This window comes from Chiloscyllium plagiosum, chromosome 37 (assembly GCF_004010195.1).
Source record: "Chiloscyllium plagiosum isolate BGI_BamShark_2017 chromosome 37, ASM401019v2, whole genome shotgun sequence".
Taxonomy (NCBI): Eukaryota; Metazoa; Chordata; class Chondrichthyes; order Orectolobiformes; family Hemiscylliidae; genus Chiloscyllium; species Chiloscyllium plagiosum.
The window spans coordinates 33635310-33662154 of NC_057746.1; the positions used below are offsets into that span (position 1 = coordinate 33635310).

At 42.6% G+C, this 26845-nt stretch overlaps 2 protein-coding genes across 7 annotated transcripts in view; both read right to left on the reverse strand.

The window, feature by feature from the left end:
• Positions 1-20293, reverse strand: part of LOC122541485 (butyrophilin subfamily 1 member A1-like) — a 75062-nt gene extending 54769 nt beyond the window's left edge. For 4 of the 6 annotated variants that reach the window (XM_043678294.1, XM_043678295.1, XM_043678293.1 and 1 more), the window contains exons 1-3: positions 19273-20293; positions 17324-17403; positions 7810-8157 (exon numbers count right to left, since the gene is read on the reverse strand). In XM_043678294.1, the coding sequence (XP_043534229.1) occupies positions 7810-8157; positions 17324-17378 (403 nt within the window). In that variant the 5' untranslated portion in view covers positions 17379-17403; positions 19273-20293. Of the gene's footprint in view, positions 1-7809; positions 8158-17323; positions 17404-19232 lie in introns of all 6 variants that reach the window. The other 2 variants (XM_043678292.1, XM_043678291.1) reach the window with 2 other exon arrangements.
• LOC122541488 (zinc-binding protein A33-like) overlaps positions 1-26845 on the reverse strand; it is a 492570-nt gene that overhangs the window by 235991 nt on the left and 229734 nt on the right. The gene's annotated exons all lie outside the window — the stretch shown is intronic.

Here is a 26845-nt window from a genome sequence, read left to right on the forward strand (position 1 = left end):
AGTTACTTTTTCTTTTGATTAGAATTCCCTGTAACTCCTGGGTATCTTGTTCACCTTTCCCACACTCTTAGCAGTGATTATCTTTGGTCTCACAGCTACAACCAACATACCCTCTAAGCTATTCACTCAAACATTCTGAGCATGGCAGTCAGCATTCTGATGCTGAGCATAGCATTGACTTCTGGTATTCCCAGCTGTACAATCATATCTCTTGCTTCGTGCCTTTCTTTCACTCTCTCATCTTAACACAAAACACAGAACATAAACATTACAGCCCTCAAAGTTGCGCTTACCTGTGAAACCAATCTGAAGCCAATCTATCCTACACTATTCCATGATCGTCCATATGCTTATCCAATGATCATTTAACTGCCCTTAAAGTCAGTGCGTCTACCACTGTTGCAAGCTGGTTATTCCATGCCCCTACTATTCTGAGTAAAGAAACTACCTCTGATGTCTTCCTATATCTATCACCCCTCAATTTAAATTATGTCCCCTTATACTAGTCACCACCATCCAAGGTAAAAGGCTCTCACTGTCCACCCTATGTAATCCTCTGATTATCTTATATGTCTCTATTATGTCACCTCTCAAACATCTCCCCGTCTAACAAAAACAGCCTCAAGTCCCTCAGCCTTTTCTCATAAGACTTTCCCTCCATACCAGGCAACATCCGAGTAAATCTCCTCTGAGCCCTTTTCACATCCTTCCTATAATGCAGTGATCTAAACTGCACGCAATACTACAAGTGTGGCCACACCAGAGTTTCGGACAGCTGCAACATGATCTTGTGGCTCTGAAACTCAATCCCTCTACCAGTAAAAGCTAACACATTGTGTGCCTTCTTAACAACCCTATCAATCTGGATGGCAACTTTCAGGGATCTATGTACATACACAATGAGATCCCTCTGCTCATCTACACTACTGAGAATCTTACCATTAGCTCAGTACTCTTTATCCTTGTTGCTCCTTCCAAAGTAAACCACCTCACACTTTTCTCCATTAAACTCCATTTGCCACCTCTTAGCCCAGCTCTGCAGCTTATCTATGTCCCTCTGTAATCTGCAACATCCTTCAGCACTATCCACATCTCCACTGACCTTAGTGACATCCACAAATTTACTAACCCATCCTTCTATACTGTCATCTAGGTCATTTGACAAAAAAAATGACAAACAGCAGTGTGCCCAAAACAGATCCTTGCAGTACACCACCAGTACATGAACTCCAGGATGAATATTTCTCATCAACAACCGCCCTTTGTCTTCTTTCAGCTAGCCAGCTTCTGATCCAAACTGCTAAATCACCCTCAATCCCATGCCTCCGTATTTTGTGAAATAGACTACCGTGGGGAACATTATCATACACCTTACAGAAATCCACATCAACCACTTTACCTTCATCCACCTGTTTGTTCACCATCTCAAAGAACTCAATAAGTTTGTGAGGCATCACCACCCTTCACAAAACTGAGTGAACTCTCCCTAATCATCTTATTCCTCTCTCAATGATGATAAATCCTATCCCTTATAATCCTTTCCAACACTTTACCCACAACCAAAGTAAGGCTCACTGGTCTATAATTACCAGGGTTGTGTCTACTCCCCTTCTTGAATCAAGGGAACAACATTTGCTATCCTCCAATCTTCTGTTACTATTCTTGTAGACAATGATGACATAAAGATCAAAGCCAAATGTCTGCAATCTCCTCCCTGGCTTCCCAGAGAATCCTAGGATAAATAAATCCAGCCCAGAGGACTTATCCATATTAACATTTTCCAGAATTGCTAACACCTCCCACTTAATCCTGTCTAGTATAGCAGCCGGTATTTTCTATCCTTCCCATGGATTGTGGGGATGATAGAAACAGTATTTAAGTTTGTGGATCTACTCATAATCATCAGCCAACTCAACTACCTGTTTAGTGGTTGCAATTTTCTGACTTCCAATGTGAGCTCAGAGTAACGGAAGGAGGATTTAAAAAAATTCTTCCCAGGGACTTGTTTCCTGAAAGGCCTCATTCATTATCTCAACATTTAATACCCACACCCAATGCTCAAAATTACTTTGATTTGCCTTCTCAAATTCTATACAAGTCTACTCAGCCTAGTTCTAGATATTTCAAATATTTCAAAATTTCTGGAACAACTCATACATGTTGACTACAGCCTTTTATTGCCACCTCAATCTATAGAATCCTCCTCAGAAAGCAAAGCAAATCTCAAGAGCTCTGTTTGCCAACCTATATCACATGTTACATTCAGTTTTATTTCAGTCAGCGTATCTGCCTACCTTCTTTACAAAAGAAATGAAAACTGCCTCAGCATCTCATTTGTCAAATTTTGGTCATCTTTACACAAATGTAAAGCTGCCTACTTGGTCTTGAAATAAACTCTATTATAATAATCATGGGGGACTTCAATGTGTAGGTGGTCTGGGGATATCAGGTTGTTTGCAGACCTGAAGAAAAAGAATTTTTGGAATGTCTACAAAGAATTTTTTTGGAACAGGTTGTGGTAGAGCCCACCAGGGAACAGAGTCAAAGAGTGTGGTGCTTGACAAGCACAGCAGGTCAGGCAGCATCTGAGGAGCAATGGAGTCGAGTTTTGGGCATAAGCCCTTCATTAGGAATGTTGGGGTGGGAAGCTGAGAGCTAAATAGGAGGGTGAAAGTGGAGCTGGTGGGGGGAAGGTGGCTAGGAAGGCGATAGGTAGATACAGGTGTGGGGGTAATGGTGATAGGTGGGAAGGAAGATTGACAGGTGGGACAGTTCAATAGGGCGGTGCTGAGTTGGAGGGTTGGATGTGGGATAAGGTGGGGTAGGAGAGATGAGAAAACTGATTAAATCAACATCAATGCCATGTGGTTGAAGGGTCCCACAGAGGAAGATGAGGCATTCTTCCTCCAGGTATCAGGTGGCTAGGATTTGGCAGTAGAGGTGGCCCAGGACTTGCATGTCCCTGGTGGAGTGGGAGAGGGAGTTGAAGTGGTTGCCACAGGGCGGTGGGGCTGTTTGGTGCATGTATCCCAGAAACTTCTCTGAAACATTCCATGAATAGGTGCCCATTTTCCCAATTCATGGAACATTCCAGAGAGCATCTCTGTGACACATTCACCAAACAACTCCACTGTCCTGTGGCCTAGCACTTCAACTCCTCCTCCCACTCCGCCTCCTCTACCACCGAATCCTAACCATCGGACACCTGGAGGAAGAATACCTCATCTTCCTCTGTGGGACCCTTTAACCACATGGCATCAATGTTGATTTCATCAGTAGCCTCATCTCCCCTCTCTCCACCTTATCCCAGGTCCAACCCTCCAACTCAGCACCACCCTCTTGAACTGTCCCATTTGTCCATCTTCCTTCCCACTTATCCACTCCACCCTCCCCTCCAACCTATCATCATCACCTCCTTACCTGTATCTACCTATCGCCTTCCCCGTTACCTTTCCCCCAGCTCAACCCTAACCTCCTAGTTATCTCTCAACACCCTTCCCCCAAACCCACATTCCTGATGAAAGGCTTTTGTCCGAAACATCGAATCTCCTGTTCCTCAGATGCTGCCTGACCTGTTTTGCTTTACAAGCACCACACTCTTTGACTCTGATCTCCAGCATCTGCAGTCCTCACTTTCTCACACCAGGGAACAGCCAATTCTGGATTTTGTGCTGCATGATGAGGCAGACTTAATAAGGGAACTTAATGAGAAGAAACCCAAAGGAAGCAGTGACTACAATAAAATATAATTCACCCAGATGTTTGAGAGGGAGATGCTGGAATCAAATGTAGTGATGTTACAAAGGTTCACAACCTTCTGAGCACAACAAATTCTTCTAATCTCACACTACAACCCAGGGTTCTAAGGGAGCTAGCTGAAGAGATAGTGGAGGCTTTAGTGGTAATCTTTCAGGAATCACTGGAAGCAGGGTCCAAGACGACTGGAAAATCATTAAAATAACACCCTGTTTAAAAATGAGTAAGACAGAAGAGGAAAATTACAGACCAATTAACCTAACCTCAGTCGTAGGTAAGATCCTGGAGTCCATCGTGAAGGATGAGAGTTCTGAATACATGGAAGTATATGGTAAAATAGGGCAGAGTCAGCATGGTTTCATCAAGGGTAGGTCATGTCTGACAAATCTGCTGCAATTCTTTGAGGAAGTAACAAGCAGATTAGAGCAAGGAGAACCAATGGACGTTATCTACCTGGACTTCAAGAAGCCTTTTGACAAGGTGTTACACAGGAGGCTACTGATTAAGATAAGGGCCTATGGTGTCATAGGCAAGGTGCTAGCATGGTGAGAAGCTTGGCTGTCTGGCAAAAAGCAGAGAGTGGGGATAAAAGTGTCCTACTCAGGGTGGCAGCTGGTGACAAGTGGTGTTCTGCAAGGGTCAGTGTTGGGACGACAACTTTTCGCTTTATACATTAACAATCTAGATGAAGGAACTGAGGGCATTCTGGCTAAGTTTGCAAATGATACAAAAATAGGTAGAGGGACAGGTAGCATTGATAAGAAGGTGAGGCTGTAGAGGATTTGGACAGTTTATGAGAGTGGTCAAAGAAATAGCAGGTGGAGTACAACGTGGGAAAGTGTGAGGCCATGCACTTTGTTAGGAAGAATAGAGGCATGGACTATTTTCTAAATGGGGAGAAAATTCAGAAGTCTGAAAATTCTTGGGAATTCTAATCCAGGATTCTTCAAAGGAAACTTGCACCACACTCTTTGACTCTGATCTCCAGCATCTGCAGTCCTCACTTTCTCACACCAGGGAACAGCCAATTCTGGATTTTGTGCTGCATGATGAGGCAGACTTAATAAGGGAACTTAATGAGAAGAAACCCAAAGGAAGCAGTGACTACAATAAAATATAATTCACCCAGATGTTTGAGAGGGAGATGCTGGAATCAAATGTAGTGATGTTACAAAGGTTCACAACCTTCTGAGCACAACAAATTCTTCTAATCTCACATTACAACCCAGGGTTCTAAGGGAGCTAGCTGAAGAGATAGTGGAGGCTTTAGTGGTAGTCTTTCAGGAATCACTGAGTCAGTAGTTAGGAAGGCAAATGCAATGATGCCATTTATTTTGAGAGGACTTGAATATAAAAACAGGGATGTACTTCTGAGGCTCTATAAGACTCTGGTCAGGCCATGTTTGGAGTATTATGTGCAGTTTTGGGCCTCATCTCTCAGGAAGGATGTACTAACCCTGGAGCGTGTTCAGAAGAGATACACAAGAACGGCCTCAGGAATGAAGAGTTTAACATATGAGGAACATTTATGGACTCTGGGTCTATACTCAAATGGAGTTTAGGAGGATGGGGGGGAGATCTAATTGAAGCATACAGAATACTGAATGGCCTAGACAGAGTAGATGTTGGGAAGATATTTTCACTGGTAGGAGAGACTAGGACCTGAGGGCACAGCCTTAGAGTAAAGGGAAGACCTTTTAGAACAGAGAGGAGGAGAAACCTCTTCAGCCAGAGAGTGGCAAATTTATGGAATTCACTGCCACAGAAGGCTGTGGAGGCCAGGTTATTGAGTATATTTAAGATGGAGATAGATAGGTTCTTGATTGTAAAGGGGATCAAGGGTTACGAGGAGAAAGTGGGAGAATGGGGTTGAGAAAGCTATCAGCAATGTTTAAATGGCGAAGCAGACTTGAGGGGCTTAATAGCCTAATTTCTGCTCTTATGTATTATGGTCTTGTGGTAAGATGCTTAGCCCTCATTTTTAAATTGTGCCCCTGGCTCTAGATTCCCTTTAAGAGCTTTCTAAGTTTCAATGAGATTACCTCTCATTCTCTGCAACTTTAGAGAACACAGGCCCAATTTGTTCAACTTCTCTTTGAAGGCCAGAACCATCATCCCTGGGATCAAGCCTGGTGAACCTTTATGGCATTCTCTTAATACCAAAAATATTCTTGCTGAAATAAGGAGAACAAAATTGTACATATACCTCAAGAATTGCCTCACCAACCTTGCACACAACTGAAGCCAGACCTCGCTATACCTCTGTACAAATCATCTTGCAAACTAGGCTAGCATTCCATTAGCCTTTCTAAAAGCTTGTGGCACCTACATGTTAGCCTTCAGTGCCTTATGAACAAGGATCCTTTGTATATCTGGACTTTCCAAGCTCTTACCATTCAGGAGACACTCTATACCAATGTCCCCTCCAAGCTGCATATGTCTATACACGGCAATCAGCATGCCAATGTGGATGGCAGCAGTGACTTCCAGTTCTGGAAGCTGTTGTTGTACATGGGCCTCAGAATGCTGCTCAAAAGAAAAGAACTTTTGGAAAAAAGAAAATGCTGCTCTTTACATCTCTGATTCTATCAGCAAAGTGGACAACCTCGCATTTTCCACATGTTCAAACCCATTCACTAAGCTGTTTTACATCTTCCTCACAACACACATTCCCGACTAGCTTTTTATCAGCTACAAATGTGGGAATAATACGTCTGGTCACCAGCTAGTGCTCAAGTACTGACTCTTACGGTGCTCTGTGAATCATAGCCTACCAAAGGGAGCTATTTTCTTTCCATTAGCCAATCACTAATCCATGCCAGTACATTACCTCCTTCTTGATGTGCTTTAATTTTTCTCAGCAGCCTTCTGTGGGCAACATCTTTGTAATCCTTCTTCAAAACTAACCTTTTAAAAATCCAGTGGTAGTATATGGACATCATTAGCTTGGGCAGGATTTATTGTCTATCTCAAACTGCCTAGAGGGCAGTTAAAAATCAGCCACATTGCTGTGGGATAGGAGTCATATGCAGGCCAGACCACGTAAGGATGGCAGGCTTCCTTCTTTGAAGAACATTAATGAATCAAATGGATTTTTAATACAATCAAAAGTGGCTACATGGTCACCACTAGCATTTTGATGAGCTTCTGTTGATGGAAATTGAAACCAGCATCTCCAGAGCATTCACCCAAGATTTTGGATTACTCATCCAGTAATTACCAATTACCAATGCACTACCTCCCTGGGGATACAATTCATTGTCCATCATTTCCCCTTTGTCAATTTTTTTTGTCACATATCCAGATAAACTCCAACATGTTCTTCAAACAGTTTCTCATTCACAAATCCATGCAACTTATAATCAAACAGACTGTTTATCTATTTATCACAATAGCATTAAATGAAGAACTGTTGATACTGGAAATCTGAAACAAAATTCAGAACCTGCTGGAGAAACTCAGCTAATCTGGCAGTATCTGTGGAGAGAGAAACTGAGTTATTGTTTTGAGTCCAGTTATCCTTCTTCATAACAATTACTAAACTTAAAACATTAACTCTGATTTTTGTCCTTAGATGCTGCTAGACCTGCTGAGTTTCTCCAGCAATACGTATTTGCCACATCCTTCATAATAGATGCGAGCATTTTCCCTCCCACAGATGTGAGGCTAACAGGGCTGTAGTTTCTGGTTTTCTATTTCCTTCTCCCCTTGTTAAATAGTGAGCTGATATTTGCTGCATTCCAATCGACAGGAATCATTTTACTTGGAGCACGGGCATATAAAATTAACAAACATATCAAATATGACACCAACTGTTTAAAAACTATTTGTAATTGAAAGAGAGAGAGAGAGAGACAAACAAAATACTTCCGAGAAAGGGTCACTGGACCCGAAAACGTTAACTCTGTTTTCTATCCACAGATGTTGCCATCCTGCTGAGCTTTCCCAGCACTTTCTGTTTTTGTTTCTGAGTTCCAATATCCACAGTTCTTTGGTTGTCTTTTTACTATTACTTTCCCAAATGTATCAAAACCAAATTAGAGTTTGACTAACCGACAACTTCCAGTGTAACTGAAGATGTTTCTGAATCAGTTTTGTCATCAACTGAACACGTATATTTTCCTCGATCTGATAATATTGCCTGCTTTATTCTCAGAGAAATATTTCCTTTGGTCAGTTCATCTTTAAACAATTCTGTCCTTCCTCTGTAATCCTCATGTTGAACAACAATGTCATCTTCTCCATTTCTGTACATGTGTACCGGTGAATCAAGACCTGATTTAAACCATCGCACCGCCATGTTGCTGGGAAATATACCTGGCACGAGTTGACATTCTAACATAGCATCTTCACCTGCAATGACTGTGACAGGGTCAACAGGTCCAACTATGATCAATTTACCTAGTGAACAATAACATTTCAAATCACATTGATTATTCATATAATCTGTAAAGGAAAAGTATATGTAAGGTAGCTAATCACTCAGCAGACACTCCCAGGATCAGTTGCAAAAGGCTGTCCTAGATTTTTCAGATAAGAGGTTTCCCCAAAGGGACATGGGACTGACTACCGAAAAGATAATCCCTTTAAAGATTATAAGGATTCTCACCTTTTAATTATCATTTGGCCAGACTAAAGGAAGAATGCCCTTTATGGAAGGAAGTCTGCCATTCTTACCTGGTCAGGCCCATGTGTGATTTCAAACCCATGCTAGTCTCTTCTGTGGGACCTTATCAAAAACCTTCTGAAAGTCCAAGCAAGCAGTTGCTGGCACCCCTTATCAACCCTACCAGTTACACCCTTGAAATACTACATTAGATTTGTCAAACATGATATCTCTTTTGTAAATACACGCTGGCTCTGTCTGATCCTGTCACTATTCAGGAAATGTAATATTTTTGAATCTCGAAAATGTGTCTAATAAGGTACCATCCATAAGGCTACTTAATGTGATTGCGTTGGACTTAGTATATTAGCATGGATAGAGGATTGGCTAACTAATAGAAAAAAAATGTACTGGGATAACAGGGACATTTTCAGGACGGTAACTCGTAACTAATGGAGTATGTTAGGGAACAGAACAGGCCACAAATATTTACAATATTTATTCATTATTTGGATGAGGAAAGTGAATACCTATTAACCAACCTGTGGATGACACAAATAGAGGCGGGAGAGCAATTGGTAAGGATGACACAGAGTCTGCAGAAGGTTATAGACAGATTACACCAGTGGGCAATGACTTGGCAGATCAAAATTAATGTGAGAACATGTGAGGTTATGCACTTTAGTAAGAAGGTCAGAGGATCTGAATATTTTTTAAAACAGGGAAAAGCTGCAGCTTCGAGGGATTTGGGGGTCCTCCTGCATGCATCTTACATACGAAGCTAGAACACAAGTTAACTTGGTTATAGAGAATGCAAATTGAATGTTGGCCTTTATTTGCAGATAGAGTATAAATGTAGAGAATTCCTCCGACAGCTACAAAAGACTTGAGTTACATCACACCCAGAATATGATGAGCAATTTTGATCCCCACATCTAAGGAAAGATATGCTGTCAGTCTAGAGAAGATTAATCCTGGGTATTAAAGGGTTTTGTTAGGTGGAGAGATTAAGTAGGCTAATTGGAGCTCAGGAGAATGAGATGAGATCTCATTGCAACATATGAGCTTCTTAGAGAGCTTGACAGGGCAGATACCAAAAAGTCATTTCTCCTATTGGACGATTTGAAAACCAGATCAGAATCTCAGAGTAAGGAGTCACCCAGTAAAACAGAGATGAGGAGGGATTTCTTCTCTCAGATGGCAGTGGTATCTGTTCAATTCTTTACGATAGAAGGCTGTAGAGATTGGGTCATTGAGTATATTCAAGGCTGAGAAAGATAGATTTTTAAATCAGTGAGGGAATCAAAAGATTAGGAGAAAAAGAAAAGCTAAGTTGAGAATTATCAGATTAGAGAGGTAAAAACAATGACTGCAGATGCTGGAAACCAGATTCTGGATCAGTGGTGCTGGAAGAGCACAGCAATTCAGGCAGCATCTTCAGGACGTGGTTGATGAGCTTTAGGGCAGAGGTAATGACCTGGGAGTTGCAGTGGGTGAGAGACTCCCTGAGATTCTTGTAGAGAGAGGAGGAAAACTTCTTCAAGGCAGGCATCCTTGCAAGAGGATTCGCAGTAGGGTTAAAATCTACAAGAATCTCAGGGAGTCTCTCTCTCCCACTGCAAATCCCAGGTCATTTCCTCTGCCCTGAAGCTCTTCAACCATGTCTGAAACAAACCCGCTACCACAGCCACTCCACCCTCTCCTCCCTGACCTATCACCTTCATCTCCTCCCCCACTGACCTATTGTACTCTATGCTACTCTATCCCCACCCCCACCCTCCTCTAGCTTATCTCTCCACGCTTCAGGCTCTCTGCCTTTACTCCTGATGAAGGGCTTTTGCCCGAAACGTCGATTTCGAAGCTTTTCGGATGCTGCCTGAATTGCTGTGCTCTTCCAGCACCACTGATCCACAATTATCAGATTAGCCAGGATCTCATTGCACGTTAGAGCAAACTCAATGGGTCGAATGGCCTACTTCTGCTGCCACATCTTACGTTCTTATTGCTTTGTGACCTTAACTCAATTGTCCTGCTAAAGCACCCACCATGCTCTCAGAATGGTGCGTTTCTGGCAAGATGGAGGCAAGTAAGACTCTCCTCTACATGTTCTTTTTCTTTTCTTTTTCCTTGTTTGACAGTCCTGGAGCACAGTGAGCGGCATCGCACCCCAGAGCAGCACAACTTACCTTGGTGCAGCTGAGTGCTCATGCAAAGCAAACTGGAAACTTGGAGTAGAGTGGGACATTGTTGGAATGGGGTCTGGCACAGGCAGTCAAGCTACGTGCTGAGCTGCTCCTATTTGAAATTCTTTATTGGACTGTAATGTCAATGCTTTAACTTTGTTAAAACTATCTTATTTCTAACTTTTTTTTAAGACACAAAGTAATGCTACTAGTTTTCCTTTTATTCCTCTTTTGTATCCAAGATTTATAACGAGGTACTTGTACCTAAGATAATACCATTAAAGCACCCATTGTAAAAATTTTTCACTGTACTCCCATACTAACGTACACATGACAATAAACAATATGCTATTATATACCCCACACTCCCATAAACCTTTTTGCTCTTGTGGCTCAGAAATCTGTATAACTTAGCCTTGAATATGTTCACTGACCCAGATCCCACTAAGTTCAGAACAAGAGATTTCCAAACATTAATGATACACCAAGGGAATAAATACTTCTTCATATCTATCATCAATGGGCAACACATTTTTAAACTGTGCTCCAGTTCTGCTTCCTCAAGGAGGGGAAACATCTTCTCAGCATCTACCCTAACAAGCCACCTCAAAGATCATCTTTTTTGCTAAACTTGAATGAGCATTGGCACAATATGCTCAAGCTTTGTTAATAAAGCAGCCCCCATTCCCCATGAATCAGTCCAGTAAATGTTTTATGAACTGTTTTTAATGCATCTACATCCCTCCTTCATTGGGGAGACCAAAACTGCACAGAACTCCAGTTGCAGTGTGATCAATGCCTTGTAGAGCTCACAGAACCCTATGATTGTTTTAGTGCAGAAGGCATGCATTTGGCACAGTGTTTGTACCAGTTTTCTGAGAATTTTAATTTAGTGCCAACTTCTTAATTTCCTGAAACCTTGCACAGTTTGTGTTTAAATAGTCATCCAATGGCTGCTTAAATGAAAACCGAAAGAACTGCAGATGCTGGAAATCAGAAACAAAACCAGAAATTGCTGGAATTGTTCAGCAGATCTGGCAGCATCTGTGAAGGGAAATCGGAGTTAATGTTTCGGGTCTGGTAGCCCTTCCTCAGAACTGATGGTATCTCAGAAAATGTTTGTTTATATGCAGAAGATTGGGTGGAAGGGGTGAGGAGTAAACAAGAGGTGGGGGTAGAGCCCAAAAAGAGAGAAGAACAATCTCTGTCTCCTTCCCTTCTTCCATTTCTCTGTTTCCATTACTGGGAACAGACTGGCCACTAATATCCACTGTAAACCCACCAACTCCCAGTTACCTAGACTTTACATCCTCACATCATGTTTCCTGTAAAGGTTCTATTCCATTCTCCCAGCTCCTCCATCTTCATTGCCTATGCTTCAATGATGCTAACTTTGACATGGGAGTCTCCAAAATATCCACCTCCAAAATCTCAACCAATTGTGTGTCCACATTGCTACTATCTATATTAAAGGGGTAGCACGGTGGCACAGTGGCTAGCACTGCTACCTCACAGCACCAGGGTCCCAGGTTTGATCCTAGCCTCGGGTGACTGTCTGTGTGGAGTTTGCACATTCTCCCCGCGTCTGTGTGGGTTTCCTCCCACAGTCCAAAGACATGCAGGTTATGTGAATTGGCCATGCTAAATTGCCCATAGTGTTAGGTGCATTAGTCATAGAGAAATGGGACTGGGTGGGTTACTCTTCGGAGGGCTGGTTGGGCCAAAGGGCCTGTTTCCACACTGTAGGGAATCTAATCTAATTTATTTCTTCCCTCACAGGTCTGCTGTGTGACCTATATCCACATGCACCACATTAATGACCTTGCCCTCATCACCACTGTCTGTTACAAGTTGGTTACACTTGATTTTCCCCTGATTGTTCAATGTTTGCGTAAAGATTTGTAGCTTGGGTGCTGTTTACTGCAGTTGTGGTACGTTTGCCAAGCTGGGAAGTTAATTTGCAGGCATTTTGTACCCTGTCTAGGTGACATCTTCAGTGCTTTGGAGCCTTCTGGGAAGTGCTGCTATACCATGTCTTCTGGAATTTATTTGGTTCTGTTCCTGCTGCTTCCGATTGCTGGTTCTGGTTGTTTGTTGTTGTGGCCGGTATATTGGGTCTAGGTCACTGTGTTTATTGATGGAGTCTGTGGATAAGTTTCGCTGCTCATTGGATGCTGCCTGAACTGCTGTGCTCTTCCAGCACCACTGATCCAGAATCTGGTTTCCAGCATCTGCAGTCATTGTTTTTACCTCTGTGGATAAGTGTCAGGCTTCCCGAAATTTTCTGGCTGTCCTCTGTTTAGCTTGTCTTATGATTGTTGTGTTGTTCCAATTGCATTTGTGTTCCTTGTCATCTCTGTGTATGGCTATTAGGGCCAGCTGGTCATGGCGTTTGGTCACTAGCTGGCGTTCGTGAATGTAGATGGCTAGTTGTCTTTCTGTTTGTCCCATATAGTGTTGTGTGCAGTCTTTGCATAAAATCTTGTAAATTCCTTTGGTCCTGCACATGAAGGATATAGGGTCTTTTGTTCTGGTGAGTTGTTGTCTGCGTGTGGTTATCAGTTTATGGGCTATCATGAATCAGAGTGGTCAGAGAAGTCTCGCTATTAGTTCCAAGACCTTTATGTATAAGGTAGTGTGGCTAGTGAGTTAGGTCTTGGCATATCCTTGTCACATTGTTTGTTTGCTAGGCTCCTACAGATGAAGAACACCTTGACAGAGTCTTCACCAAGAACGGTATACCAAATATACCGGCCACTACAATGCACAACCTGAACCTGCAACTGGAAGCAGCAGGAATGGAACCAACTAAATTCCAGAAGACAGTACAGCAGCGCTTCACAGAAGGCTCCAAAGCACTGAAGGTATTACCTAGAGAGGGAACAAAATGTCTGCAAATCAACTTACCAGCTTTGGCGAACTACAACTACAGCACCCTGATTCTGCCCGAACAAAATATCTTTCCTTTGAAAGTAGCCCGTTATAATATTTACCCACTAAGTTTTGCTTCCAGTCTATGAAGCACAGTTGTGTTCTTGCCCCATTGAAGTCAGAAGCAGTTCTGAAGGTGGCCACTGGAACCAAAACATTAACTCTGCTTTCTCTCCATAGATGCTGCCAGACCTGCTGAATTCCTCCAGTAATTTGTTTTTGTCTCAGATTTTCAGCATTTGAAGTTCTAATATTTATTTTACCATCATGACTCTGTCTGATTGTATTTGAATTTTCTAAATGTACTCCTACTACATGCTTAAATTATGATTAGTGCTATTTTCCAAATGATAGGTATTAGACAAACTGTCTCCTTCTCTTGAACTGTTATTACGTTTTTAGTTTACTGGGACATTTTGGAAGAATATGAACAATATTCTCATTGCATCTGCAATAGTTTTCTTAAGATCCTAAGATGTAGGCCATCAAATCCTGGCAAATTGATGTTCTTTAGTCTCATTAGTTTTCCTAATGCATTTTTCTCCAGTCATCATAATTGTTTCTCCATTCTTTTGCCTTTTGACTTGTTTTAGCATTCTTGGGATTATTTTGGGGTTTTTTGTTGTCTGTTTAAAGACAAATGTAAAAATACTAGTTCAAAGTCTCTATGATTTCCTTGTTTTCCATTGTTAATTCCCCAGGCTCATTGCCCAATGGACCAAAATCCATTTTAGATAGTTTGCCTTCACTTTAATATTGAATCAGAATTTTGTCTGTTTTTATATTCTTCCCAATTTTTTTCTCAATTTAATTTCTCCTCAATATTTAGTGATACCATACTGATTTCTAAAATATTTCTCATGTTCTAGCCTGCCATTTATCTTTTCAGCATGTGCTCTTTCTCCAACAATTGGAACCTACATACATAATTAGTCAATGGTGGCATGTCCTTCTCAAAGACTCTTCATTGTTAATGTAATTCCTTGCTGACATGTATGAAATAATTCACACATTACCAGTTCAATACTCTGAGTTCCCTGATTAATTCCAGAATATATTGGTCAAAGAAACTATCCTGAATACACACCATCAATTCAACTACCAGCTACATTTGTCTAATTTTTTCTTCCAATTTATATGAAGATCAAGGTTACCCAAGATTATTGCAGTACATTTCTGTTACAAGACCCTGTAAGTTTTCAATATAAAATCTACTCTACAGCATAAGTACTATTAGTGGGGCTATAAACCACTCTGCCAGGGATCAGTTTAGCTCAGTTGGCTGAATCGTTGGTTTACAGAGCAGTGTGATGCCAACAGCGTGGTCCAATGCCCATCACCAGGTTGAGGTTACCATGAAGGACTCTCCTTCGCAACCTCTTCCCTTGCCTGAGGTCTGGCGGCCCTCAGGTTAAATACCACCAGTTGCTTCTCCCTCTAATGAGAGAGCACCCTGATGATCTGGGGCGATGATGACACAACAAACAAACCACTCTGCCTCATGATTTATTTTCTTTTTTTATCTCCAGCCAAACTGATTCTAGATTTTAATTTTTGGAACTAAGATAATTTCTTACAACTGTACAAATGTTATTAATTTCTTAACTCAGCCATTACAGCTCCTTTTCCTTCCTTCCTTTTCGTCGAAAATATCAAAAATTCCTGACTAGTTAGGCCCCAGCCTTAGTCACCTTGCAACCACATCTCTGCATTGGCTACCATACCATACTCATTGATTTTAAACCAATGTCTCTGAAATAATTCCACAGAGGCCAGTATCCTGTTGCCAAATCACCCTTTATTTACACATGCATAGTACTTGGACACTGGTCCAGCTTCCAGGATTTACCTAGTCATTCCCAAAAATCTGGGGATGCTGCTGGCTGTAAGTTTTGTCCTAGTTGGCACTCTGGATACTTCCCCACCAATGTGGCCATGTTTGTATTGAATCCTGGCCACCAGATACAAATTCTCAAAAAGATCTTCATTTTGGAAACCCCTGAATGACCCTCGTGGAGCTCATCCAGCATCTGTTGGTGACCTTTGCTCGAGATGGGACAATCATTCTTGCTCCCAAAAATATATTGTTGACATCTATGGTGATCTGGTCTCATGAGATTCCAGAATGATTTCTGTTCTGGTTGTGATGGCTCTCTTGTTTCCCCCATCCTCACAACTGTTTCAGTTTTGCCAGGACAAGATCTTTTTGCCCCCACAGTCTGATATTGTCTGTGGTGACCAGAAAGTTTAAAGCCAGAATAGACTTTTCCAGTGGCATCACCACTGGAGGTGTATCTGCCAGCAGGAGATGGCTGAAGGCATCCACATTTGATACTCAGTCTCCCAGATAACGTTTCAATTTGTAACTTCACCCACTTAGAATGGGAGCCCATATGCATAACCTGGCATCCATCCTGTCACCCTTACATCTGCTGTAATCTGAGATGTTGGCACACTATGATCCTAATTGAGATCTCGTGCTGACATGCACTGTTTTTGAGGTAGTGCTGGCTCACCTGAAGCTATGGGTGACATGGCCTTGTCCTTTTTGAGTAGTCCTAGCAGGAGTTTGTGGTCTGTTACTATGATAAATTTACATCTGTAAAAGGTATTGGTGGAAGATTCTCACATCAAAGATGATTGTCAAACCTTCCTTTTCTGTCTGAGCATATTTGCACTCAGCATCACCCAAAGTCCAGGAAGCATACGCTATTGATCATTCCTCTCCATTTGGCCATCCGTGAGCCAACACTACCTCAAAAACATTGCATGTCAGCACTAGATCTCAATTAGAATCATAGTGTGCCAACATCTCAGATTACAGCAGATGTAGGGGTGACAGGACGGATGCCAGGTTGTGCATATGTTTCCATAATAATTCACCAGTCCACGGAAAGGTCTCCGTTTTGATACAGACATTGGAGTCAAGCACCTTTGATCCCCCTCACTTTATGTTCCAACAGGCTCAACATGGTCTTGTCGACTTTGCAGCCAAGAAGGTCACTTGGAGAGCCTGGAACACATAGTTTCCCTTTCAAGACATATGCCCAGCTGTAAGAAATACCCATTGACTATGTTCAAGCTCTCTAAGTGCTTTTTATTGATCTTCCCTGTTATTAGCCTGTCATCCAGATAAATGTTGACCTGAGGTAGAACTTGGAAAATGATCCCTACTGCCTGCTGAAAAAATGGGTCAGGCTGATGATATCCCAGCTGGCAGTCTCATATATTGGTACAAACCTTTATGGGTATTGTAATGCACTTCTGGGAATCCTCATCTAACCTCAGTTCTCTAGTTCTGGTGCCACTGCCACATAGATTGAAACTCAATTCTTATACATCATGCACTAAAGTTTTTGAATGCATTTATCCTGTTCCAATTTGTTCAAGCCTTGGAATAATCCAGAAATTATGACATTATGTAGTTCCACTCTTTAATTTATCCCCTAAATGCTCATTTTCCCTCGACAAAAATTCTTGTCCTCCATACATCATTGATGCCCATGTGAGAAACAACAATTAGAGTCTGCTTGTTCCCACTAAAAACTCCTCCACAATTTTAGATCAAAACATCTGCTCTGATCTTGTTTTGTCTGTGTTTGTTTTTTTAGTTGGTTCATTTTTCTTCACTTTTCTTCAATAATCCTTTTATTTTGCATTTCAATAACTACTATCAATGCATTTACTCCTCAGCTTGACACATCTTTTGTATCCTCATTTTACCCATCACCACTTTCTTTCATTTAAACAGGCAAACCTTTTCTCACTTTAATCTTCAGACGCATTATAAGCAGCACCATTGGAGAGCTGCTGGCAACTTAATCAAAGAATTTAGAAAGCTCCTTACCATATACAGAGACCAGAATTACGAGGAGAAATAACACAATATCATAAATCTCCATCTTAAAGTCTTAGCAGAAAAACCATCTGAGGGAGTGAGAGCGGGGAGAAAAGGAAGAAAATATCAGTTTTGATATTTGTTCATGGTTATTTATCATTAATCTTTCATGCATGGTGTTTGAAAGAGACTGGAGGATAACACTGTTGATCTAGTCCCACTCATACGCAATCGCAACATATAATAGCAAAGAAAGCAATTATCAATTATGTAAGTTATAGGAAGCTGTTTAAAAAATTACTCCAATAATCTGTCAATGACCATTTTTTGTTGAAAAAACCACTCCAGGCATGTCCACAATTCTTGAAATAAATGCCTGCTTTCACAATCATTCATAATTTAAGATTTCCACACATTATTAAACATAAAAATCTTTGTAACAATATTGTTCAGCATCATTGGGGTAAAAATAGGCTAATTACTACAAATAGCAAGTTATTGGTGAAATATAGGAGTTTGTGGGTTTGACACCCCTGAACATTATGAAATCTGTGCATTGCATTGTTTTACCTTCACATATTGCTTTGTAGGTCTCTCTCAAGTCCTACATTAAATTGTTGCCCATTTGAAAACAATCCAGCATGAAGGCAAGTCAGGACATTAAAAAAATGCCTTGCATGTGAACTTCACTGCTCACCAGCATATTGCTAGTGCAGCAGGCAGTAAAGAAGACAAATTGGATCTTGGTCTTCATAGCAGGAGGATTCAAGTACAGGAGCAGGGATGTTTTCCTGCAGTTGTAAGACCACACTTAGAATATTGTGTGCAGGTTTGGTCTTTTCATCAAAGGAAGGGTGCTCTTGCTATAGAGGGAATGCAGTAAGGGTTTACCAGACTGATTCCTGAGATGGCTGGACTAATGCGAGGAGAGGAGTGGTTAAATTGGTTATAGTTGCTGGAGCTCAGAAGACGTGGGACCTCATTGAAACTATAAAATTCTAACATGACTAGAGGGAGAATGATTGCAGGAAGCATTATCCTGATGGAGGAGACCAGAACAATGGATCACAATCTAAGGATATAGGGTAAACTATTTATGACTGAGATGAGGAAAGATTTCTTCAAATCAGACTGTGATGAGCCTGTGGAATTCATTATCAAAGAAAGCAGTCGAGGCCAAAACATTGTAGGATTTTAAGAAGGTGTTGAATATCAAGGAATCTAAGGACAAGGGGTAAAGCAAGAACAGGCTGTTGGGTTGGGTGATCAATCACGATCATTATGAATGGCAGAGCTGAATAGCATACTCCTGGTCCTATTTTCTAAGTTTATATTCTGAATTACCCTTGTGAAAGTGAAGTAACCTGCCTTCTCATGCACCAGATAACCAGAGGGCATCCCAATTTAGAGTGAATGGCAAATTAACTGAAGGCGACTCGGCAAAAGGCCTCACTGAAAGGCAACAGATTACACAACGCATTCGCTTTTATTAGTCATAATGTGGAGGTGCCTGATGAAGGACCAGCGCTCCGAAAGCTAGTGTTTTCAAATAACTTGGAGGTGCCAGTGTTGGACAAAGTTAACAAGCACACACCAGATTATTTGGAAGCACTAGCTTTCGGAGCGCTGCTCATTCACCAGGTGGTTTTCAAATAAACCTGTTGAACGTGCACTTTTTGGCTTTTTTTATTAATGACCTATCTGCTCTGAACTTAAAGATTTTCTTTAAAAAGGCTCTATAGTATCTAAAATATTCATGTTCAATCTCTCTAACTGGAGCCAGAAAGCAATTCACAACGATGACTAAATACAGATAAAAGACAAGACAGGTTTCCCGTGCGGACGATGAAGGGAAAATAGAGCTACACCTCGAGATCGCCCCCTTCAGTTCATCAGGCACCAAACAAAGACACTTTACCGAGTTTTTATTTAACGCCCAACACAAAGTTTTCATTTACTTAAGTATCTTCTCTTTCACACTTGCAAAGGCTCCGATTTGTTTCCAAAAAAAATCCCCGAGTTTACTGTTATGGTCAGGAATTTTTCCTCCTTCCGTTTCAACGTTATAACAGTCAGAATGCAAATCTTCTTGCTTAGTATGTTTCCTGATCAACTCCGCACTTCCGCATTTAATTATTTGTTTCTTTTTTGTGTCTGAATACCAATACCACCGTCTGTAAGATTTGAAGTTAATCTCAGCGGCGCCGTTGTGTGTTGTCTGAGAGAGTTGGGGGCTGGGGTCGGCTCACATTACATTTCCCAGTCTTCAGTATTCACGGCCTCAGCAAAGTAACACCCCGCACTCAGTGCCGAGTAAAGCTTCATTTAAAACCAGAGGATTAACAACTTATTTCAAGATGTGACAGTTCTCTCGGGCTGAACGTTTTTACTTGAAACATAACCACACAGCAACAAAGTTTCAGAGACAGAATTTTATTTCCGTGTCCCTCGCTGGTTCCAGCGTTTGACGCCGATGGCTTTAACGCATAAAACAAAATCCCAACTCGTGAATTCATAGAAACACGACACAGACCCTCCGAAGATTTGACCACCTATCGACCCTAACCCCGTAACCCTACATTTCCCACATTGAATCCACCGAACCTGCACATCATGAGGAAACTGAGCAGAGCAGATTAAAATCTTCCCGCTCCCGTTCTTGTTCCTTTTCTACTGACAGGACTCAGTTCCGCACTCTAATAAAGTAATTAGAGACATTTAAAGTTTTAAATATTTCACTGAACAGTTCCCATCTGGGACACGTTTGGCTCCTTATGTTTAATTGGGATCTTTCATCGAGAAGAAGAACATCCCAGCTCCACTGGAAATAAAACCTACCCCTGAAAATAAAGAATCTTTCAAGCTCACTGCTTACTTTCGACAATGTGATCGAAGGTATTTCTCATTTTCCAGCAGATCTTTAAAGACAAAGAACATTCACAGCAGCAAGTCCCAGAAAAAATTCTCCTTTCGTTTTCAATGAATCCTGATCACGGTATGCGGTGTTACTCATTGGCTGGGACTTTATTGCCTATCCCTAATTTCCCTGAAGTGGATAGCTGTGAGCTGTCTTAAACCACTGGAGAATTTGAGGTGTAGAATACCCTCACTGCTTTTCGGAAGGAAATTCGGGAATTTTGAACTAGCAAGCCTGAGGGAACTGCGATATATTTCCAAGTCGGGATGGTTAGTGACTTCGAAGGGGGTTGGTGTATCTGCTGCCCTTGCCCTTCAGACGTTAATTTCGAAGGTGTTGTTTGAGAACTTAAAACATGAACGCTTGTAACTTTTATTTCCCGAAAAGGTACTTGTCTGGTGTAGTTGTTTTTACTCTAAATTAACCCTTAAAGAGAAACTTTGTCACATTGCTAATAAACAAGGAAAACTGAATAAAGATCTCCGGCTTTTCAGAGTGTACATCTATGAAAACTCATGAACCACAAAAATAAGTTAATCATAATACCCTTCACACTACCAACCCTGCAGATTAGACCCTGACTGACTGCTTAAGGTTGTTTAAGGTCTCAAACAGACACCATGTGTCCTGTCTCCAGTCTCCATTGACCACACAATTAAAAACAGGCAGGGAGCATGAGTGAGCTGAGCAACAGGCTCTATACATCCTCAACATATCAATAGCCTATGTTGAGGGTCTCTGTTTGTCCTTCATCACGAGGTAGCCAAGAATAAAGAGGGCCTGTTACTAAGAATACTGGACTCTGGAAGACAGTAAAGTAACATGCTCAGTCCTTAGCGAGTTTTCAGAAGATTTGTAGCTCAGGTTGATTTTGGATGTCGGTTTGTTCGGTGAGCTGGAAGGTTCATTTCCAGACATTCCGTCACCCTACTAGGTAACATCTTCAGTGGGCCTCCAGGCGAAGTGCTGATGATTCCTGCTTTCTCCTTATATGTTTGAGGTTCTTTGGGTTGGTGATGTCATTTCCTGTGGTGAAGTCTTTTCGTGTTCTTTTTCTCTGGGGCTGGTAGATGGGGTCTAACTCCATGTGTTTGTTGATAGAATTCCGGTTGGAATGCCGTGCTTCTAGTAATTCTCACATGTGTTTCTGGCTTGTCCTAGGTTGGATATGTTGTCCCAGTCAAAGTGGTGTCTTTCCTCATCTGTATGTAAGGATACTAGTGAGATAGGGTCATGTTGTTTTGTGGCTAGTTGATGTTCATGTATCCTAATGGCTAGTTTTCTGCCTGTTTATCCAATATAGTGTTTGTTACAGTTCGAGCACAGTATTTTGTTAATGACATTAGTTTTGCTTGTTGTCTGTTTAGGGTCTTTCAAGTTCATTAGCTGCTGTTTTAGTGTGTTGGTGGGTTTGTGGGCTACCATCATGCCAAGGAATCTGAATAGTCTGGCAGTTATTTCCAACATATCTTGATGTAGGAGAGATATTGTCATTTACAAAATAATGTGCAAGAACTGTAACAAGCACTATATTGGACAAACAGGCAGAAAATTAGCCACCAGGATATATGAATATCAGCTAGCCACAAAACAACACAACCCTCTCTCACTAGTATCCTTACATACAGATAAGGATAGACACCACTTTGACTGGGAGAACACATCCATCCTAGGACAAGCCAAACAGAGACACACGCGAAAATTACTAGGAGCATAGTATTCCAACCGGAACTCTATCAACACATTGACCACCCCCTGAGGAAAAGACATCATCACAGAAAATGACATCACCAACCCAAAGAAACCCAAACATATAAATAGAAAGCAGGAATCATCACTAGTGCTTCGCCCAGAGGTCCACTAAAAATGTTACCTAGTAGGGTTACGAAACATCTGGAAATGAACCTTCCAGCTCAGCGAGCAATCCTACATCCAGAATGCTCAGTTCTGTCAACATGGAAGAGGGATTAATGTTGTGCAGAGAGTGCAGGAACAAGTTGTTTTGGAAATTCCACCATGCAAAATGGACTGGACTAAACTTCCCAGGGACTGGAGGTTATGAAGGGCCTGATAAGAATTTTCATCTGAAAATAGCTCAGCTTGCATGGCATTTTTTCACAATCTTGAGTCTCTTTGACACACTGGTGTCAGAGCGAAACATAACGATTACAATCTCAATGGTATTGGACATTAGTCAGAAGGAGCAGCAGGACATACATTGTGCCAGCACCACTGACAATATCCAAAACTCATTTTCACTTTGATTTATGAGCATAAGGTCTCAGTCAGCTAGTCCACTAATCTTAGCTTCACATTAAGCTTCTCAATGTTTCCCATGTTGATGTTTAGTTTGTCCTGACATTAAACCATGCAGCTGAATTACTGAATATATCCAAAGGTACATTAGATCGAGGCTGAAGCAGCAGCAAAAAGAGCTGTTTACAGATGTCTCACACTTGCATCAGCAAGTAGAGGAAGATGAACTTGCAGTCCAGGTAAAGAATGCATTCGGGTTGAGGTTTCCTGGCTAGCTGGAGGATTCACAAGTTCAGATCCTTTTGTGTATCATCCTCCTAGTCATATATATTTCTATTCTCTTCCTTCTCTCTTAGTCCCTCAGCATGATTTCCCTTTTAGATCTGACAACCTACGCGGCTTGATGTTTGATCTGCAGACCATGCCACATGTGAGACAGATGATGCTTGAAGGGTCAGGTAAGTGAATTACTTGGATATTTGTGCGGTCCCTTGAACACCACAACATCACATCTGCATATGTTACATTAACTCTCTCAAAATGTTCAGTTTCTTCCTGAATGAAACTTCTCCATTTTATTTGAACACAAGCCAGTGTCTGTAATGAGTCGATGGGTGTCTAACTTCTTCAGAAATGCTTTCAGCACATCCTAAAGCATTGGTGCTATCTCTCTGTAAAAGTGTTTTTAAGACTCTGGTGCTCTTTTTAGAAATAACTCCACAGAAGCTAGCATCGCATTACCAAGTCACCCTTTATATACGCATGGAGAGTCCTAGACATTGATCCAGCTCCTCAGAGCAAACTCTGAGTAAACAGGATGTCGGAACGCACCTGTTCTTATCTTTCATCCAGGGCTCCCTGATTGGGAGGCTGTTAATCTAGTCCAATCAGGGAACTCATAAGAGGCCCATCTAGCTGACCTCGTTGCAATCACTACACTTGTCTTTTCTCACACCAAGTCCTGTTCATCCATTATCCAGTGCTGGCCTACATTAGCTTTCAGGGTCCTGAAGAAGGGTTCATGCCCGAAACGTCGATTCTCCTGCTCCTTGGATGCTGCGCTTTTCCAGCAACATATTTTCAACTCTGATCTCCAGCATGTGCAGTCCACACTTTCTCCTACATTAGCTTTCAGTCAAACAACCTCTGATATTTCACATTATGATCCATGTTTTGAAACCCTTCCAGGATCTCACTGCTCTCTAATTCTGTAATCACCTGCAGCTCCACAACATTCCTAAATATCTGCACTCTTGCAGTTCTGATCTTTCAAACATCGCCATTTGTATTTGTTACTCAACTGATTGCCGTACCTTCAGGGACCTCGGCTGTAAGCTCTGGATATCCATCCATTAATCTCTGGGCCTGTCTACTTTCTCTCCTTAAAACCTATCACTTGACCAAGTATTTTATCATCTGACTTAATGACCCCAATGCAGCTTCATGTGTAATTTTAAGTTACATCAATCCTGTGAAACACCGCAAAGTTAATTTATTGATGGTGCCATACTAATACAAATTTTTTACTGTGCTGACTTCTGACTATGAGAGGGGATGGATCAAGCAACCACTTCTCACATAACCTCCAACTATGGTCTGTTGGTTGATCCATCCACATACTGGGTCATGTTGCGACTCTCTGTGCCACAAATTCTGTTTTGCTATTCCTGGAGTTGTAACAAATGTTAAAGATTTTAAAGAGTGCACAGTGCTCCAATTTACCTGACTTCCAAACCATGGTTCAGACAAAGCACAGATTGCTTCTGTACTTGACAAGAAGTTTTATTGATGATGAGTAATTAGTCTATCACTGCAGGTAAAAAGATGTAAACCAACAGTGTATAAAACTACTAGTGAAAATTCTAATCCCTCCATAGATATGCACACAGGTGAAGTTGCCATAATCCTCCTTGATCATAAGCCTCGTCTGTCATTGGAGAGATGATTTAACTTGAGTGTTACCATGGAGAGTCATTATGCTAATTTCAGCCAGTGCACTCACACATACAGCTTTGACCCTTCTGTTAATCAAACCCTTGATGATTGGATGTCTTTCTCTGCATGCATCCACCAGTTGGAACAAACCTCTGACTGACTTATTAGTTCAAAAGAGAGCACTTATAAAGCAACTACTACATGACAGGGCAACCGAATTTCATTAGGTTTAAACTGCGTTTTCAACTGCAGCTTCTGGGCTGGTAGATCAGCACAATTCTTTTCGCTCTTCTGTCTTGCTGATTTTCATCCATCTTGTCGGCGGTCCCGTTGTGTGTGCTTCCTGTGCAGAGCAATCGGGTTATTACAATCCATATGTACAACCCCCACGTCCCAGCAGCGGATGTCCTGACCTTCCTGAGAAGATAGGTCCAGGTCGAGGGAGAAAGCACCAATGTGGTCAATCCTTTCGGGATTTGGACCAGCAAATGACAGGTCAGGATAACCCTGAGAGTCGATGCCAGTGGGAACATCCTCCACACACCCTTCAGCTTTGCCATCGGAGGAAGAAGGGGTTACCTGATGTACACAGGGCAGCCAAAAGTGTGCTGAACCTGCAGGAGGTCAGGCCACATGGCGGCGGATTGTAAGGTGACCATCTGCCGAAACTACAAACAGGAAGGCCACCCAACCAAGGAATGTAAAGAGGCCAAGAACTGTAATCTGTGCGGAGAGGCGGGCCACATGTACAAGGCCTGCCCGAGACGAGGAGCTGCCACCTCTGTACAGATGGCCGCCGGAGGTGGCAATACAAGCCGTTGACTGGCTAAGACCAGCAAGGTACCACAAAACAGCACGGGAACGGTGTCTGGAGGCACCCAGAAGGAAGGGCAGGCTGTAGCGGAGCAGACGGCAGACAGCGGGGAGGTGCAGCAGCCGATCAAAGCTCCTTCAAGACAGACGGAGGAAATGGAGGAGGAGGGAACAAAGGAGGCAGAGGATTGGATTACTGTCAAAAGCAGGAAGAGGAAACCTCGCCAGGCCCCCAAAGCCACCCAGCGAAGGGGGAAGCAACACCTACACGACGAGGATACAGGCAGCTCTTCCGATGGTGAGGACGGGCGCAAGGAGGGTCGTCACCAGAGGAAGAGACAGAGCGCCGCGGGGAAAAAGGAGGGCAGCACCGCCCAGACAGGAAAAGATTATCCTTCTGAGGGGATGGGTAAAGACCTCCCCCCACCCAGTGAGAACCAAGGTGGGTGGCATGGTGGCACAATGGTTAGCACTGTTGCTTCAGCGCGCCAGAGACCCGTGTTCAATTCCCGCCTCAGGCAACTATCTGTGTGCAGTTTGCACATTCTCCCTGTGTCTGTGTGGGTTTCCTCCAGGTGCTCTGGTTCCCTCCCACAGTCCAAAAATGTGAATTGGCCATGCTAAATTGCCCATAGTGTTAGGTGCAGGGGTAAATGTAGGGGAATGGGTCTGGGTGGGTGCGCTTCTGCGGGTCAGTGTGGACTTGTTGGACCGAAGGGCCTGTTTCCACACTGTAAATAATCTAAGAGGTACCCACCGGCCCACAGCTCTCGGTAACTGGGAGCAGCGGTCCTGTGACAGCCCGACTGTCAGATGGAGAACTGGACTGTGCGGACCCTGGGCCCGACCCGAAGACACCAGAGCGGGGAAATGGCCCCAGCGTGGAGCCGGACAGCTACCTCAGCCCTGGGAGGGTCCAGCAGTTTGCTGTCACCACGGGGATGCACACAGCTACCCCAGAGAGGCAAGACCAGCAGCAAATGGATGCTGGTAACCTCGTAAACAGTTAAAATGGGGATAAGAATTGCCAGCATCAATGTGCATAGCATCAAATGGGCTACGGGGTGTGTTTCTACGATGGCCTTCCTGGCCAACGTTAAAGCCGACGCCCTGTTTCTGCAGGAATGTGGGATACTGCACCTCAAAAGCTACAGGAGATGGTCGAGCTTGTGGGCCCATGGGCCATCAGTTTGGTCGGCTTCACCATCTCTGAGGTTAAGGAGGTGGTGGGCGGGCACCTCCTCGTCACCGACGTCATGCACAGGAATGCACCTCTGAGACTGATTAATGTGTACGCCCCAGTGGGTAAGAGTGAACAGTTGGCCATCCTGCAGCAGCTGGCTACGTCCAGGCCGGTCATTCTGGCCGGAGACTTCAACTGTATCATTGATGCAGGTGGATGATGCAGTGGGGGGGGGACAGGGGACAGTAAACTGGACGTCACGTCCAGAGTCCTGATGGACACAGTAAAAGATGCCAAGCTGCACGACGTCTTCAGCACCCCTGCAGACGGAGCACAGCGTAGATACACCTGGTCACGGGCAGACGGGTCTATCTGCTCAAGGATAGATTACCTGTTTGTGTCCAGAACGCTCTCGGTCAGATCCACC